The 15,805-nt window shown below is 36.6% G+C and overlaps 2 protein-coding genes across 2 annotated transcripts; both read left to right on the forward strand.

Moving 5' to 3' along the window:
- Positions 1–15: 15 nt before the first annotated feature.
- LOC106060577 (uncharacterized) lies at positions 16–5,250 on the forward strand. Its single transcript, XM_056009245.1, has one exon. It carries the CDS (start codon positions 180–182, stop codon positions 1,497–1,499), a length of 1,320 nt encoding a protein of 439 aa, XP_055865220.1. The 5' UTR covers positions 16–179; the 3' UTR covers positions 1,500–5,250.
- Positions 5,251–5,374: 124 nt separating this feature from the next.
- On the forward strand, positions 5,375–11,841 carry LOC106060578 (yolk ferritin-like). Its single transcript, XM_056009255.1, has 7 exons — positions 5,375–5,545; positions 6,401–6,504; positions 6,633–6,779; positions 7,289–7,372; positions 7,968–8,009; positions 8,126–8,248; positions 11,540–11,841. The coding sequence occupies exons 1-7, from the start codon at positions 5,488–5,490 to the stop codon at positions 11,690–11,692; spliced, it is 711 nt and encodes a 236-aa protein (XP_055865230.1). The 5' UTR covers positions 5,375–5,487; the 3' UTR covers positions 11,693–11,841.
- The last annotated feature ends 3,964 nt before the right edge of the window (positions 11,842–15,805 follow it).

Here is a 15,805-nt window from a genome sequence, read left to right on the forward strand (position 1 = left end):
TGCTAAAGTTACCATCACTCAACATAGTAACACACACAGCTGATTTGATTCAATATTTTTATGAATAATCGACAGCCTTTTAATGTCAAAATTATCTTCTATAGGTTCACGGAGAGATTTAGTCTTCCTAGACAAGTTATTGACAAACAATTGAATCACTCTTTTGTATATCGTGTGTAATGTTTGTGTACTGTTACATGCGAAGCCTTAACACAATTATCGTCTCGACAATGTTTCGGAAGTTTGGTTGCTTGTCTGTGTTTTCTAGACGTTTGAAGCGACTATTATTTGGCCTACTATATGTTTCTATTGTTATTTCTTTTGTATGCTTGACATCGCTTGTTCCTCCGAAAATTGCTGTGCCTAAATTCAGCCAATCATTGTTGAGTGAAAACTACAACAGCCATAATCGTAGGACTCAAGCCACGGACTACAATATTCACATTTTAACTCAACTTCTGCAGGAAAGATTAAAAGAGGTTTCGTCGGCTGAGAAAACTGGTCACAGCCCGGTTTGTGAGACGAACGCCTCTATTGGAGACAGTTGCTTGACTACCGGTTGTTACCGACTCAAAATGCCGACTGCACTTCGAGACAGGATAGAACAAATCGTCAGTCCTGAATATATGAGACTGTCTTTGCCTTCCAAGAAACTCTTAGAAATGATGGCTGCGAACGTATCCGGTTCCTTCAATGTCACAATCATCTCAGCACTTTCCAGCAATCATTTCATGGAGGCTCAAGGCTTGATTTATAAAGTACATCAACATCTGTTGCCCTATCTTATTAATTTCACTTTCATTATCTACAATTTAGGGTTGAGCTCCGAAGAAAGAAGCTTTATTGCCCAAATTTGTAAATGCCATCTGATTGATTTTCCTTTCCAGATCTTTTCAAGATTCGTCTCTCTGTTGCATTGCTACACGTGGAAAGCGCTCATTGTTAACGCGCACATAACAAAAACGAATGTCCTGATATGGGCAGATACCTCTGTACGTTTTCTTCAAGATCCTCAGTCCATTAGAAACATCTTTAGCCAAGTCAAGACTCGCGGTATTCAACTTGGTAAAGGGAAAAAGATTGTTGCTCATAATACATTAGCCAGCATGTTTCACTATTTCCAAGACGAGCCTTGCATGTACCTCAAATATAACGAGGCAATGTCCGGAATGATTGTCGTAAACAACGATCTTTTGGTTAGGCAAGCTATTTTAGAGCCGTGGGCAGCTTGCGCCCTCAACGGTAGCTGTATGTGCCCAACAGAGAGGAGTGATTTACATCACATTGTCAAGGCTTCAACATGCCGTACCAGGAAAAGTCTGTATCAGTATGGAGTATGCCATCGGTTTGACCAATCGGCCATCTCCATACTGATTGCCAAACTTTATCAAGAACACTATAACCACGTGGTTCGAAATTATTCCGAGTTCTGGGCGATAGATAGAAACGATAGGACGCCTTATCCTGGATTAACTTTCAGGGCAGATCGTAAAAACTAGACAGAAGCTAATCTTTGAAAAAATTAATATTTGTGTTGTGATTTCATTATTTTTTTTTACGATAGCCTTGTGACGTGACTGTGGGCCTGATATTGATCGACTATTCTCTGTGCTATTCTTAAAATTAATTGAGATCTTTAAAAAATCTACTGTAGCCCGCTATCAAAATTACACTATAAAAATAAAAGACATTGTACATTAAATTATTTTTTTGACAATTATATTAAATATTTACCCTTCTATACCTCCAAAAAATTGCATTTATTTCTTATGGCAAACGTTTTTACACATGGCGCTGGCAGTAGTAATAACACGTTGGTAGGATATTGTCTTGAACACTTTATGCGATAGTTAAAAATATTTGTAAAACTTTATCGTGTTGAAAAAAGAAATGTACCGAGAGATTTAAGCTTATTGCAGTCTATGCGCGCATGTCGTGCAAAAAATAGTCAATATCTATGATGACTGTTAACGACGGTGTCATGTGGCCGGTACAGTGACTAACCTTACTTCACTTATGCCAGATACCCATTAAAGTTGGGTACACTCAGAGGTAGCGTAAAAATCCATAAATTCAGGAAACTTAGGAGAAATTGTTTTTAAAAAAGACAGATAATATTAACAATGTCAGGGACGCGTTATCGACAGATCACTGAAATAATTAACATTAATATCTCCTGCAAGAGCAAAGCTTAGAAAAGTGATTCTACAGAGATAAAAAGTTCATAGAAATTATTATTTTGGTTAAAATACTTCGATTATCTATAACTTTGCACTCTGTACGCCGGATACATCATGCTATTATAAATTTGCCTTCAAGTAAATCTCTATAATACTTTGGAATATTACCATGTCAAATGAGACAGGTACTAAAAATAACAACATCCGGAATCTCTTAGTTACCACTCAGTCACCACGTCTGCTGACTTTGTGTGTGTGTAGTTAGATTAATACGGTAATTTAGAATGTTGAGCAGCGAATGAAAGGATCAGTAGCTCAAAGTATACATTTGAAAGTTGAAGGTTTTTGTAATATATTAAACAAATGAAAGAGGGTCTATACAAAAATACTTGTTAAAAACGTCGATTATATTGAGTGAAATTGCATCAAATGTTTTACAACATATTAAAGTGTGTTAAAACTTGAAGAAGGCAGATTATGTTTAAATTACAAATACATTTTCTATTATAAGCACACAATTGCGTAGTTACTCTCTTGGTCTTGCGAATTTTACTCGTCCTCTATCTTGCATGTTGACAAGAGTCTCATTCGCTCTTTGAGGGGAAAGCACATATCAAGGCTTTTTTTTTCACGTTAGCTTAGTACATTTATATATAAAACTAAATTAATTTATTGCGATTAATTGATTAACTAATTGGTTAATATTTTTTATTGATTCACGTGTTATCATCCACAATGAATAGCCTAAATGTGCGAAGTTTTAACTTGATCCGAGAATGGGAAATAGAAGAAATAACTGGTATAAGCTTAGTAATGATAAAAAAGGGGCAGTCGGCTAAGGACTTTCACTCCATGGTTTTTCTTTATTTTGTCTTGTGTATCAAAGTTCATTGCCAACTTTTAATGTTGAAATCTTATGCGTGTCAATTTAGAACATATTAGAGTTAGTAGAAACAAGAAGGCAGATTGTCTTTTTTATCACAAATACATTTTCTTCTTTTACAAATGGAATTCTTGCTATTCAAATTATCATTGTCTTATTTTAGAGATGGGGCCGACTTCTGTTGCAATTGGGATCGGCCTCTGCTACATTTGGGATCGGCTTCTATTAGAGATGGAGTTAACTTGTATGTCAACAGCTCTAAGGTTCAAGGTGACTTATTCACTGTTCAATGCTCGATTAAGTATTGGGACTAATGTTCTCAGATCTACCGTAGATAGTCTCTGAACCTTCGTCCAATCATCTAGGTAATGGGCTACACGTTAACATGTGTGCGAATGTGGTACAGATATCCCTTACAGGACACTGACCCACATTTTAACCACTCCGATGTTGTCATATTAAAGTGCAACCAACGGACTCCTAAGTCATCGAATGTAGGTCTTCGGGCGCTAGGATCAAAAGTCAGACTAACTTTCCACAGTTACGTGCAATAGTGTTGACTTTGATGTTCCACCGGGACTAACAGTAATATTCAAAACAGTCCAACTATAACGAAGATACACAGTGGCTGTTTATAGGAAGATTAATAATCAATTAACAAAAGTATAGGAGTGGAAAAATATTTATCTTGATCAGACTAAACGTCTTCGGGTATTTCCGCATGTAGTCCCCTACTCATTAAAAAGTTTAACATTGTGCGCACCGTCCTTTGCGTCTAAATCCAAAGACTTATCATGTGAAATAGTCGAAGACGTTTAGTTTGTTCAAGATAAATATTTTCTAGTCCTCTAGCCAAATCATTTTTATATAACGGTCAAACTAGAGTATTCTCAGTGTTGGCAACGAGCTAGTCATTCTTTTCTCAGTGTGGGCAACGAGCTAGTCATTCTTTTATCAGTGAGGGCAACGAGCTAGTCATTCTTTTCTCAGTGTGGGCAACGAGCTAGTCATTCTTTTCTCAGTGAGGGCAACGAGCTAGTCATTCTTTTCTCAGTGTGGGCAACGAGCTAGTCATTCTTTTCTCAGTGTGGGCAACGATCTAGTCATTCTTTTCTCAGTGAGGGCAACGAGCTAGTCATTCTTTTCTCAGTGTGGGCAACGATCTAGTCATTCTTTTCTCAGTGAGGGCAACGAGCTAGTCATTCTTTTCTCAGTGTGGGCAACGAGCTAGTCATTCTTTTCTCAGTGAGGGCAACGAGCTAGTCATTCTTTTCTCAGTGTGGGCATCGAGCTAGTCATTCTTTTCTCAACAATATACATTAACTGTCAAATTTCTAGGAAAATCGTAATAGCCGTTTTCTAGAATCGTGTGAACCCTGGTTTTGTGTGTGTGTGTGCCCACTCACTCGTAATATGCGACTTGAAGAGAGGTAGGCCTAGTGTAAATGTCAAGGACACGAATTGAAGGATCAACTGTTGACAACTTAATGAAAGTTACTTCGTAGTAAAGGCGAATTAGCGTAGACATAGGATTCTACGATGCTGAATAGTGGACAAAAATTAATATCATTTATTAAATACATCTCTTATCAATACTCCCATAAACTATACACCGGATACACCAAAAAGCTTGTTATTTATGAATTTGCCTCTATGTATAAAAATCTACAATGAATGATCCACGTCTTACAATGACACTTGACTATATATTCAACAACATTGTCACGCAGACTTGCAAGAAAAAAAAAATAGCCATGAAAATAACGAAGAGATTAGTGTCCCCTTTTAGTACCTCTTTTAGTTCTTTTTCTAAACAGCATTAAAACCAACTCGCCAAAATAAAAGGTCCAGTCCCAGGAACAGCTTAAGGAGGGTTAACAGCTTAACATCGAACGACCGAATCAAAGATAATGAACTAATGTAGGCTACAATTACTTTTCTTTTAACAATTAATAACTAAGTCAAACAAAAGGAACACAAATAAATTAAACATAAAGAGTTAAGGATAAAATAGTTGCTATGATTAAATACCCCTAGGCATTTATTGATGCATTTTATGCGCATATTCTCAATAGATAACATTCAACATTTGTCTAAAATAGTCTAAAATAGTCCGTGTTGCTATGTTAATTAGACCTATATTTAAAGTTACTTTTCTTTATAGACCTAATCTATTTACGCTTAGGTAATCTTTTTAGGGAGCTGACAATTAACACGTCAAACTAATTACACTAGCAGAAGATATATTCACTCATCAGAGCCTCGATATGTAAGATAAAAGTGAAAATCATGTTATCAAAACTAGTTCAAGCTGTTATCATTCAGTCAGGTCCCATCCGTTGCCATTACAATATTAGAAAGCAGTGACTTAGGTACTGACTTCATTTTGTTGGTTGCGAGACAAGAGATTCTTCACCGAACAAAATGAACTCTGTCGTTTTCCTAGCGTTGTGTTTATGTGTCAGCTATGTTGCCAGCAAAGGTATGTCCTATTTGCGGCTAAATGGTAAAATTATAATTGCTTCTGACAAAAGTATGTACTTATTGCTATAGTAAAGATATGTTCCATAAGCTGTTAGTAAAGGTATGTTCTTATTGCTTTTAGTGGTTTTTAGTAAAGGTATGTTTTAAAGATACATGAATTTGTTATGCTATGAGTAGGGTTACTAGTATTGCCAAAGGAGGACAAAAAGGAGGACACAGTCTTACAATGTAGAACAAAATAAATGACTAGACAAAGTTAACTTTAAAATTTAAACTTACAATGTATTCGTTGAAACATATCAGTAAATCAAAGGCTGTTAATCCCCTTTCTAAAGAATCATATTTCTCAGATAAATACACTTTTTTTTCAGAAGTTTCTTTTCACAGAATTGAGTCACAGAAATGTTTTGAATTCTACTATGCCAATATTGCAACATTTACATGGACACTAACTAAACAAACTTTCGGCTTTTAAAATCTGTCAAAGATTAGTAGAATTCAAAACAAATGAGATGATTATGATCAAAGTTTTGAATTCTTTGTAATAAATAAATGTGTGAACCGTAGGAGGTGTATGCTAAAAAAAATGGCTATAAGGCTGGCTCTTCCTGTGACACAGAACTTCCAGATTACAGCATTCAAAACAATAGAAACGATTATATCAAGGGGAATAACTCAACTTGTGATCAACGTTAACTGCTCTTGTTTCTCAATATATTATTCCTACAGATATCATTTCCCACCGTGTATAGCCTATGTATATGTGTAGGTTTGTGTTATAAAAAGGGGGGGGTTGATTATTAAAACCTTTTATTTTAATAACAATAATTTTGTCTTTTTTAAAAATCTCTAGAGTCGGTTCCTCTGGTGACTCAAAACTACCAGATGACTATCGATGATATGCTTGTCCAACAAGTGCAGAAAGAGTTGACTGCCAGCTACATTTACCAAGCTTATGTAATTATTCAACTTTACCTATTTGTACACAACTATATTTATACACGAGTCGGAAAAAGGTGTCAACCGAAGTTTTTCTATCAGCATGTCTTCCATTACTTGCATAATTCTGTTCATTGTGTCTGCAGGCTTCTTACTTTCAAAGAGCGGATGTAAGTCTTCCTGGAATCAAAAAGTTTTTCTCTGATGCTTCAATAGAAGAGCGTGACCATGCCCAATCTTTGATTGATTACATCAACAAGAGAGGTGGCCACGCCCAGTATGACAAAATTGACGTGAGTTTTTTAAGTCTATGTTTACAAAATAAACGACTAATGAAGACCATAAGGATATAACAATATAGTCACGCGATATTCAAGAAAGAAAATTTGTTAATCACAGTGCACATCTAGCAATGTTTTTTTTTTTAAAGTCGTAATTGTTTTGTTGTTTTATCAATTGACTTTTAATTTGAAGCTAAAGCAATTTATAGCAATTAAGAGACAAGTTTAAAAAACAAACAGATTCCTTAGCCCAGGAGAACGACGAACTGTTGTATATTTGTAAAGGAGAACGCATGCATTATTGGAGCTGTGTAAAACGAAGAATTTCTTAACATTCTACACGCCTTTAATAACGTGAAATCTTGAGATTACATCTGAAAGTGTGTTTTTTAAAACCATCTCGCTAATTCAGATCCTCAAACAAAAAAAAAAGGCATATAGCTTCACTAGTAGGACTAATGTTTGCTCTGAACACCAACAGATAACTTGATAGTTATTGTTTTAAAACTCTTTTTCCTTAGTTAAAGGCAGTTTGTGAGACAGTGAAATCCTTTGGCAGATCAGACACCAGCGGCCTGAATGACTTTGAGGACAGGAGAATGTGTGTAAGTGTTTATGTTGACTAATTTATGAACATCTACAATTACATATTGTTCACCAACACTACCACACCCACTCTTTTCTTCCCACTCTTTCTGACAGGAGCAAATAGCAAATGCCATAGTGTTTAAAGTTTCTCTTTCAGACTTTGCAATCTTTTTTCAGTAGCCTACGGTTAACCAGAGTGTCATGTGGCCAGCTCAATTACCAACCGCTTTTACTTTCCCCCGATGTCAGCTGACCATTAGAGCTGGATGGACTCTAAAGATCACGAAATAAATAATCCCAGTTTTCACCAGGATTCGAATCTTGGACCCTCCAGTTTTACCACTCGGCCACCGCGCCTCCATAGTTTTAAAGCAAAAGACGTATTTTGTTATATCGGAGAGACTTTTAGACATTATTAGAACAAGATATACAAGAGATATTGTGACGTTTAATGTATTTGCCCTTTGACTAATAAATGTACATAAATGTAAATAATGGATGCACGAAAACTCAGAATTCTATTTCTGGATCTTGTTTACTTTTCTGTGTAGAAGAAGATTATAGACATCTGTCAATAGGAACTATTTTAAGCTACTTTCTTTTTATCTACAGATTTGCGGATTCGTTGCAACAAAAACAATTAATGATAACTGCGTAAGTCAAAACTTAGACTCAATTTAAAAAATAACTTTTTGAAAAAAAATCTATAATAACATGTAAAAAAAATAACATCTCTTAAGTTTGTTTTCTTTCCATCTATATTTTGCTAGGGCCCACGGGAAGATTGGAAAGAAGGTTTGATGGCCTTTGAGGACACTTTGTTGATTGAAAGGTACGTGAATGTTCAACTGCTGGACATCCACAAGAAGGCAGACGCCGAAAATGACGCTCATGTAAGTCTGGGCAGTGTGAACAGGGAGAACAAAAAGTAATGACTGGGCAGTGTGAACAGGGAGAACAAAAAGTAATGACTGGGCAGTGTGAACAGGGAGAACAAAAAGTAATGACTGGGCAGTGTGAACAGGGAGAACAAAAAGTAATGACTGTACAGTGTGAACAGGGAGAACAAAAAGTAATGACTGGGCAGTGTGAACATTGCTTAAGGCAATTATAATATGACTAAAGACTGGTCATTAATGCTGCCATCGTTAACAAAAAATAGACCAATGATTTTTTTTCTTAAAGATTACTTTATGTTAATTCTTAGTTAATGTGATAAAAAAAACTTACCTCTTGATAAGTATATGTCCACTTCGATGAACAACTGTTTTATTACTAATTATGCAATATTTTAACAATGGCAATATCTAGGCGTATAAAGCCCGCATCAAAATATCCATGTATCAGGTCTCTTTTATAGAAATCATTAAAAAATGTCACTGTTATCAGATATCACGTGACTCAAGTAAATGCTAGAAATCTTAAATTTGTGCTGTAAAAGTCAATTTCCTCTTTGTTTTTACAAAGCTTATATTAACTCAATCTGTCTGTCTGGTAAAAAGTTTGTACACGTTATTCCTCCCACAACCATTCTCAGATCAAGTTGAAACTTCGCACAATTATTCATTGACAACAACATGGATCGACAAATACAAAGTTACCAACAAGGGAAACTAATACTTAAGCATTCACAGATATAGTTAAAATTTTTGGGTTTAGTCCCCTTAATTAATTGTTAACGCCAATCCTAACCCTAACCCGTGTTTTCCGATCAACTTGATGCTTTAAACAATTTATTTATTGCACCTAACAAAACTTGAATCAATAAACAAAAATTCTCAATTAGTCAATTAATTATTAGTAATTAATTATTTTGTTTGATATCGAATAATGGAAATAACCTGTACATTATTGATATAGTTTTAAGGGCGGAGTTCTTCCCTTTAGATAAGCTTTGTTTTCTTTTTTAAAGGATTTTTCTATTTTGTTTGTTTAACGTATTGGAAGTTCCTTCAGAAATGAAGCTCATTACGTCCTAATACAAACTCGGGAACATTGGACGACAGGCCTGAAGCTCATTACGTCCTAATACAAACTCATGAACATTGGACGACAGGCCTGAAGCTCATTACGTCCTAATACAAACTCATGAACATTGGACGACAAGCCTGAAGCTCATTATGTCCTAATACAAACTCGGGAACATTGGACGACAGGCCTGAAGTTCATTACGTCCTAATACAAACTCAGGAACATTGGACGACAGGCCTGAAGCTCATTACTTCCTAATACAAACTCAGGAACATTGAACGACAAGCCTGAAGCTCATTACGTCCTAATACAAACTCGGGAACATTGGACGACAGGCCTGAAGCTCATTACGTCCTAATACAAACTCATGAACATTAGACGACAGGCCTGAAGCTCATAACGTCCTAATGCAAACTTATGAACATTGGACGACAGGCCTGAAGCTCATTACGTCCTAATACAAACTCGGGAACAATGGACGACAAGCCTGAAGCTCATTACGTCCTAATACAAACTCGGGAACATTGGACGATAGGCTTGAAGTTCATTACGTCCTAATACAAACTCATAAACATTGGACGACAGGCCTGAAGCTCATTACGTCCTAATACAAACTCGGGAACATTGGACGATAGGCCTGAAGTTCATTACGTCCTAATACAAACTCAGGAACATTGGACGACAGGCCTGAAGCTCATTACGTCCTAATACAAACTCATGAACATTGGACGACAGGCCTGAAGTTCATTACGTCCTAATACAAACTCATGAACATTGGACGACAGGTCTGAAGCTCATTACGTCCTAACACAAACTCATGAACATTGAACGACAGGCCTGAAGCTCATTACGTCCTAATACAAACTCATGAACATTGGACGACAGGTCTGAAGCTCATTACGTCCTAACACAAACTCATGAACATTGAACGACAGGCCTGAAGCTCATTACGTCCTAATACAAACTCATGAACATTGGACGACAGGCCTGAAGCTCATTAAGTCCTAATACAAACTCGGAAACAATGGACGACAAGCCTGAAGCTCATTACGTCCTAATACAAACTCGGGAACATTGGACGATAGGCCTGAAGTTCATTACGTCCTAATACAAACTCATGAACATTGGACGAAAGGCCTGAAGCTCATTACGTCCTAATACAAACTCGGGAACATTGGATGACAGGCCTGAAGTTCATTACGTCCTAATACAAACTCAGGAACATTGGACGACAGGCCTGAAGCTCATTACGTCCTAATACAAACTCATGAACATTGGACGACAGGCCTGAAGTTCATTACGTCCTAATACAAACTCATGAACATTGGACGACAGGTCTGAAGCTCATTACGTCCTAACACAAACTCATGAACATTGGACGACAGGCATGAAGCTCATTACGTCCTAATACAAACTCATGAACATTGGACGACAGGCCTGAAGCTCATTACGTCCTAATACAAACTCATGAACATTAGACGTCAGGCCTGAAGCTCATTACGCCCTAATACAAACTCATGAACATTGGACGACAGGCCTGAAGCTCATTACGTCCTAATACAAACTCATGAACATTGGACGACAGGCCTGAAGCTCATTACGTCCTAATACAAACTCATGAACATTGGACGACAGGCCTGAAGCTCATTACGTCCTTATACAAACTCATGAACATTGGACGACAGGCCTGAAGCTCATTACGTCCTAATACAAACACTGGAGTAGACGATGTATAGCTAATCAGTTTCTTTAGACAGTCAACGAGGGTGTGTAATGGCAAAAGCCAACCGGCAAATTTGAGATTCCAATTTACTATCCCTCGGTTGCAAGCCAAAAGCTTTACCACAAGGCTACTACCTTCTATTAAAGAGTTAAACTATATTTGTCTGTGTTGGTGTAATTGAATATGAAGCGAGCCAGTCACCCGTGGTGCCCAAAATGTTTTAACAGCAATATTTAGCTATATTTTTGTATATATTCTGATACATCTAACAATGTAACCAATCAAATGTAATGCTGTTCTATTTGATACATATTATAATCACATGTAATGCTGTTCTATTTGATACATATTATTCTCACATGTAATGCTGTTCTATTTGATGCATATTATAATCACATGTAATGCTGTTCTATTTGATACATATTATAATCACATGTAATGCTGTTCTATTTGATACATATTCTAATCAAATGCAATGCTGTTCTCTCAGCTGACCCACATCCTGGAGCACGAGTTCTTAGAAGAGCAAGTCAACTCAATTAACAAGATTGCCCATCACGTCACCAGACTCCGAAGTTTCGAGAAGAACAACGGAAACAATTACAAGCTGGGAGAATATATTTTTGATCAGCACTTGAAATAAACATTTGGAGACAGTGTACAGAATCATGCCATCTTGTATAAATTGTGAATAGTTTTTTTTGTTGTTGTTATCAAATGGAGATAGTGTCAAAACATCAGGACAAAAACAATATAATTGGAGTCCAAAAGATAGGTAAAAAAAAAATGAAATATGACTTCTTGTACTGACTGAAGATAAAACTAAATACTTGAATGTGAACCACTTTAAACAATACTTTGGAAATGTGCAATGGTAACTTTCTTTTATTGAAAAGGATATACAATCACAAAAGTTTACAAATAAATATGTAAAAAAAAATGGTATTTTGTTTATTATTGTTTAATAATTGTATATTATTTAACATTGTCAGTTTTTTTAAATCTAATTTTACGGCTTCGTATTTGTCATATTGACATCAAGAACTAATGGACTGGAGAATGAACGCAATAAATCCGCTTTCTTTAAAGATTGCATATTATATATCAATTTCACCTACATCTATCCCTCAGTAAGTTGCATCGTCGGGGCACCACACATGATCTGTTGACCGTCTTTCTCCAGTCTATGCTGTCATTTGCTTTGAGTAGAAGCACTTTCAGTGATAGGCCCGTCCACTCTTTGGTGTTTTCTTCCCATCGCTTTCTCTGCCTCTTTTTGTTTTCCCTGGTACTGTTCTTTGAAGGAAAGTCTTTGAGAGCCATGAGGACCTTGTGATATGGGCATAAAGCTTTAGTTTGCGTTTTTTTTTTTGTAAATGTATATATGCTATGATAATATTAGTTTCCTGTCCACTCACATAAAGTTATTTTCAAATAATTCTGCTCATGTTTATTGTCAATAAAAATGAGACTATTACGTGGCCAACAAAACAACAACCAAACTATTTTTTTTAAATCTAACAACGCCCCCAAATCCCGATTTAATATTCCAGTGACTCTATTTGGACACTAAGTCGACAGAGAATGTTTCTAATCAATCAGCTATCTCAGCCTTTTCAAAGTATAATTGTCCATCATCTTCTGTCCCTTGACTTTCGTCGTAAGAGTTCTCTGACAGTTCGAGTAACCAAATCCGTCCACTTTTCCCGGTCAGCAGTTGTTCTTAGCAGAATATCAAGAGAGAGGCCGATCATTTTTTTTTTATAAAAGCTTTTCTTTGGACGACTCTTTTTTCGTGCTATCTCCCTTGTATCTTGAAGGATGACAGTGAATCATTTTTTACAATATGACTGAGCCAGCTCAGCTTTCGTCCCTTTATAGTATTGAGAAGTTCCTCATTATTGTCAGCCAGAGTGTTGAAAAGTAAAAGTAAAAACTCATTTGTCTTTATGTATCTGATACCTAACAGATTTCTCTAGCATTTACTCTCAAATGTTAGAATTCTTCTTTCAGCTTTAAAATTCAGTGTCCAACTTTCGTAACCAAATTGGGTTACAGAGAATAGCTTGAATAGCCCACGTCTAGATGGCCATAAGAGAAGAAATGAAATAAATAGAATCAAACAACCGAGAGAGATTTGTTGATAAACATAAGGAAGCACAATCATGTATTTTAGGCGTTTAGACGTTTTCTTTTAAAAGGATCAGTCTAGTCAAAATTTAAGGGGATGTGAGGGAGGCGACTTCTTTGACCACGTCTACAACATTTCAGGTATTTGCTTCTAGGTGGATATAGAAATCTAAAATATCATTCAATGGTATCGCTTTCAAACTCTTCTCTTGCTTCCTTAATTTGTTTAGAAAATGTTCACTGTTAGAATGGTTGCAAGTTAAAAGACTTCAGAGCGGATCATTGAATCAGTGATAGCTTCCGTCTAAACCAGTGGTTCCCAAACTTTTTGTCTCGTAGACCCCTTGCCATGTTTTCTAGTTTTCGGTAGACCCCATTCTTAGTTAATCATCTCTATTTTTTTAAACAAATTTCTAACTGTAGTGAGTCGAAGAATGAAAAAGTAATTTAAAGCTACATTATAAGCTAGAAAGATCTGTCTTTTTTTGTTGATAAAATTCAAATTTAAACCTATTAAAATAATATGTATTACAGATATCACCAAACACACTGGAATTTTTTTTTATGCTGGTTTATTATCCTTTGCTATGGATATTGTGTTTCATATAGGAATTTGTTGTTCTATGAAGTAGTCCTTCAAACATTTAAGTATCTTTGTGAAAGTTTTTTCAAAGAGCAGTTTCTCATGTATTTCTTGATCTTTCACGTCTGGCTCAAATCATCCACATCCTAGACTTCATATAGTTGCTCCTTCATCCCCCCCCCCCAAACGAAATATTGAGATGATCATTTCGGAATAGACCAACTTAAAAGCGGAAAACAAACTGTTGTCAAATCACAGTCGAAACTGTGGTTGTCAGCTCTCATTATTTCACTATTATATTGATACATCTCAATATTCCCAGATTCGTTCCACACTTAGAATTATTGCTTTCCGCATATGTTAATGGCGGAACACTTGTTTCCGTATATGTTAATGGCGGAACACTTGTTTCCGCATATGTTAATGGCGGAACACTTGTTTCCGCATATGTTAATGGCGGAACACTTGTTTCCGTATATGTTAATGGCGGAACACTTGTTTCCGTATATGTTAATGGCGGAACACTTGTTTCCGTATATGTTAATGGCGGAACACTTGTTTCCGTATATGTTAATGGCGGAACACTTGTTTCCGTATATGTTAATGGCGGAACACTTGTTTCCGTATATGTTAATGGCGGAACACTTGTTTCCGTATATGTTAATGGCGGAACACTTGTTTCCGTATAATAGGAAGAATGAGAATGAAATCATCGGGAGGCAAAGGAATAGCAGAGTAATGCCCAGTGGCAGTTGAAAGTTGGTGTCCCCGCCATGGGCGTAGCCAGGATTTTATTCGGAGGGGTTGGGGGGATTTTCCCCCCTCCCCCCGCAAATATATATATATATGTGTGCGTGTGTGTACACACTCACATAATTAATCTTTATTACATTCTGACCCTTCATTCTTTCGGGAGACGTCTATTGTACTCTACAATAGGTTATTCCTGGAGTTAGTGGAAAAATTGTAGACTACCAGCCATCGCCAGCAACGGGGTCTGTGGGAGTGCTGTGAGCTCCCCTAATGCGGGGCGAAGCCCCACCACCATGCACTATTTCCGGTATTGAAACCAACAAAATGCATATGTTGAGGTATCTACAGTGCATTATCCTGCTATTAAAAGTTTTATTTCGAAAACCTTTTTTGCAATTCTTACTGACTTAGATCCTCCCGCGTCGTTCGGCGCATTGGGCGGCAAACTGCTTCCACAAAAATCTATCACTGGCAATGTCTGAAGCCACTTCCCACCTGCTCTGACGACCTCTATGAAAGTGTGAAAGTTGTACTGGGATGTCCTTGTGTGCGATTTTTTCGTAATGGCCTCCATGTCATCGCAACTCTTATTAAGCGTAATTCATTTTGTCGGAGAACATGTCCTGCAAACCTCATGTGACGCTCTGTCACAACCTTACTAAGGGGTCGACTCCCAGTTCGGAATAGGATTTCCTTGATTGAGTCCCGGTCTTAATAACTGACTTCTAAAAACCTTCTTAGCCATCTTTGTTAAGCTACATTTAGCCTTTTTCAATTTCGGCACTGCGCTTTATAAATGGAGCCCAGACACTGGTAGAAATGTGTAGTCTCTCTTGGATACGCTATTGGAATTATGTAGTTTGCTTTAGATTTTATATCGAAAAAGGAAAGTTTTATCGTCAAAATCATTTGTTGGAGGGTTTTAAACTAAAAAATCTCTTGAGTTTTTTTTTTAACAAATTCAAAACCCCCTTAGCTACGCTAATATAATGTGGTGACTGTAGTTTGACTTAGAATAAAATTGAAGAGAGAGGTTTTCAACCTCAAAACTTTCTGTATGGGGATATTTAAACTCAAAACCATCTGGAGAGGTTTTAAACTTTAAAAAAGCCCTCTGGAGGAGGGGGTTTAAACTCAAAACCCCCCTTGGCTTGGCTACGCTCATAGAATTCTGAGTGTGTAAATTGTTTGTTTTTTTTATACTGAAGTGGTATTTTTTTGCTTCAAGCCCGCTGAAAAAAAAAGGGGGGGGTAACTCAAAACCTCTTTGGCTACGCTCATAGCAATTTT

Source organism: Biomphalaria glabrata, chromosome 1 (assembly GCF_947242115.1).
Source record: "Biomphalaria glabrata chromosome 1, xgBioGlab47.1, whole genome shotgun sequence".
Classification (NCBI taxonomy): Eukaryota; Metazoa; Mollusca; class Gastropoda; family Planorbidae; genus Biomphalaria; species Biomphalaria glabrata.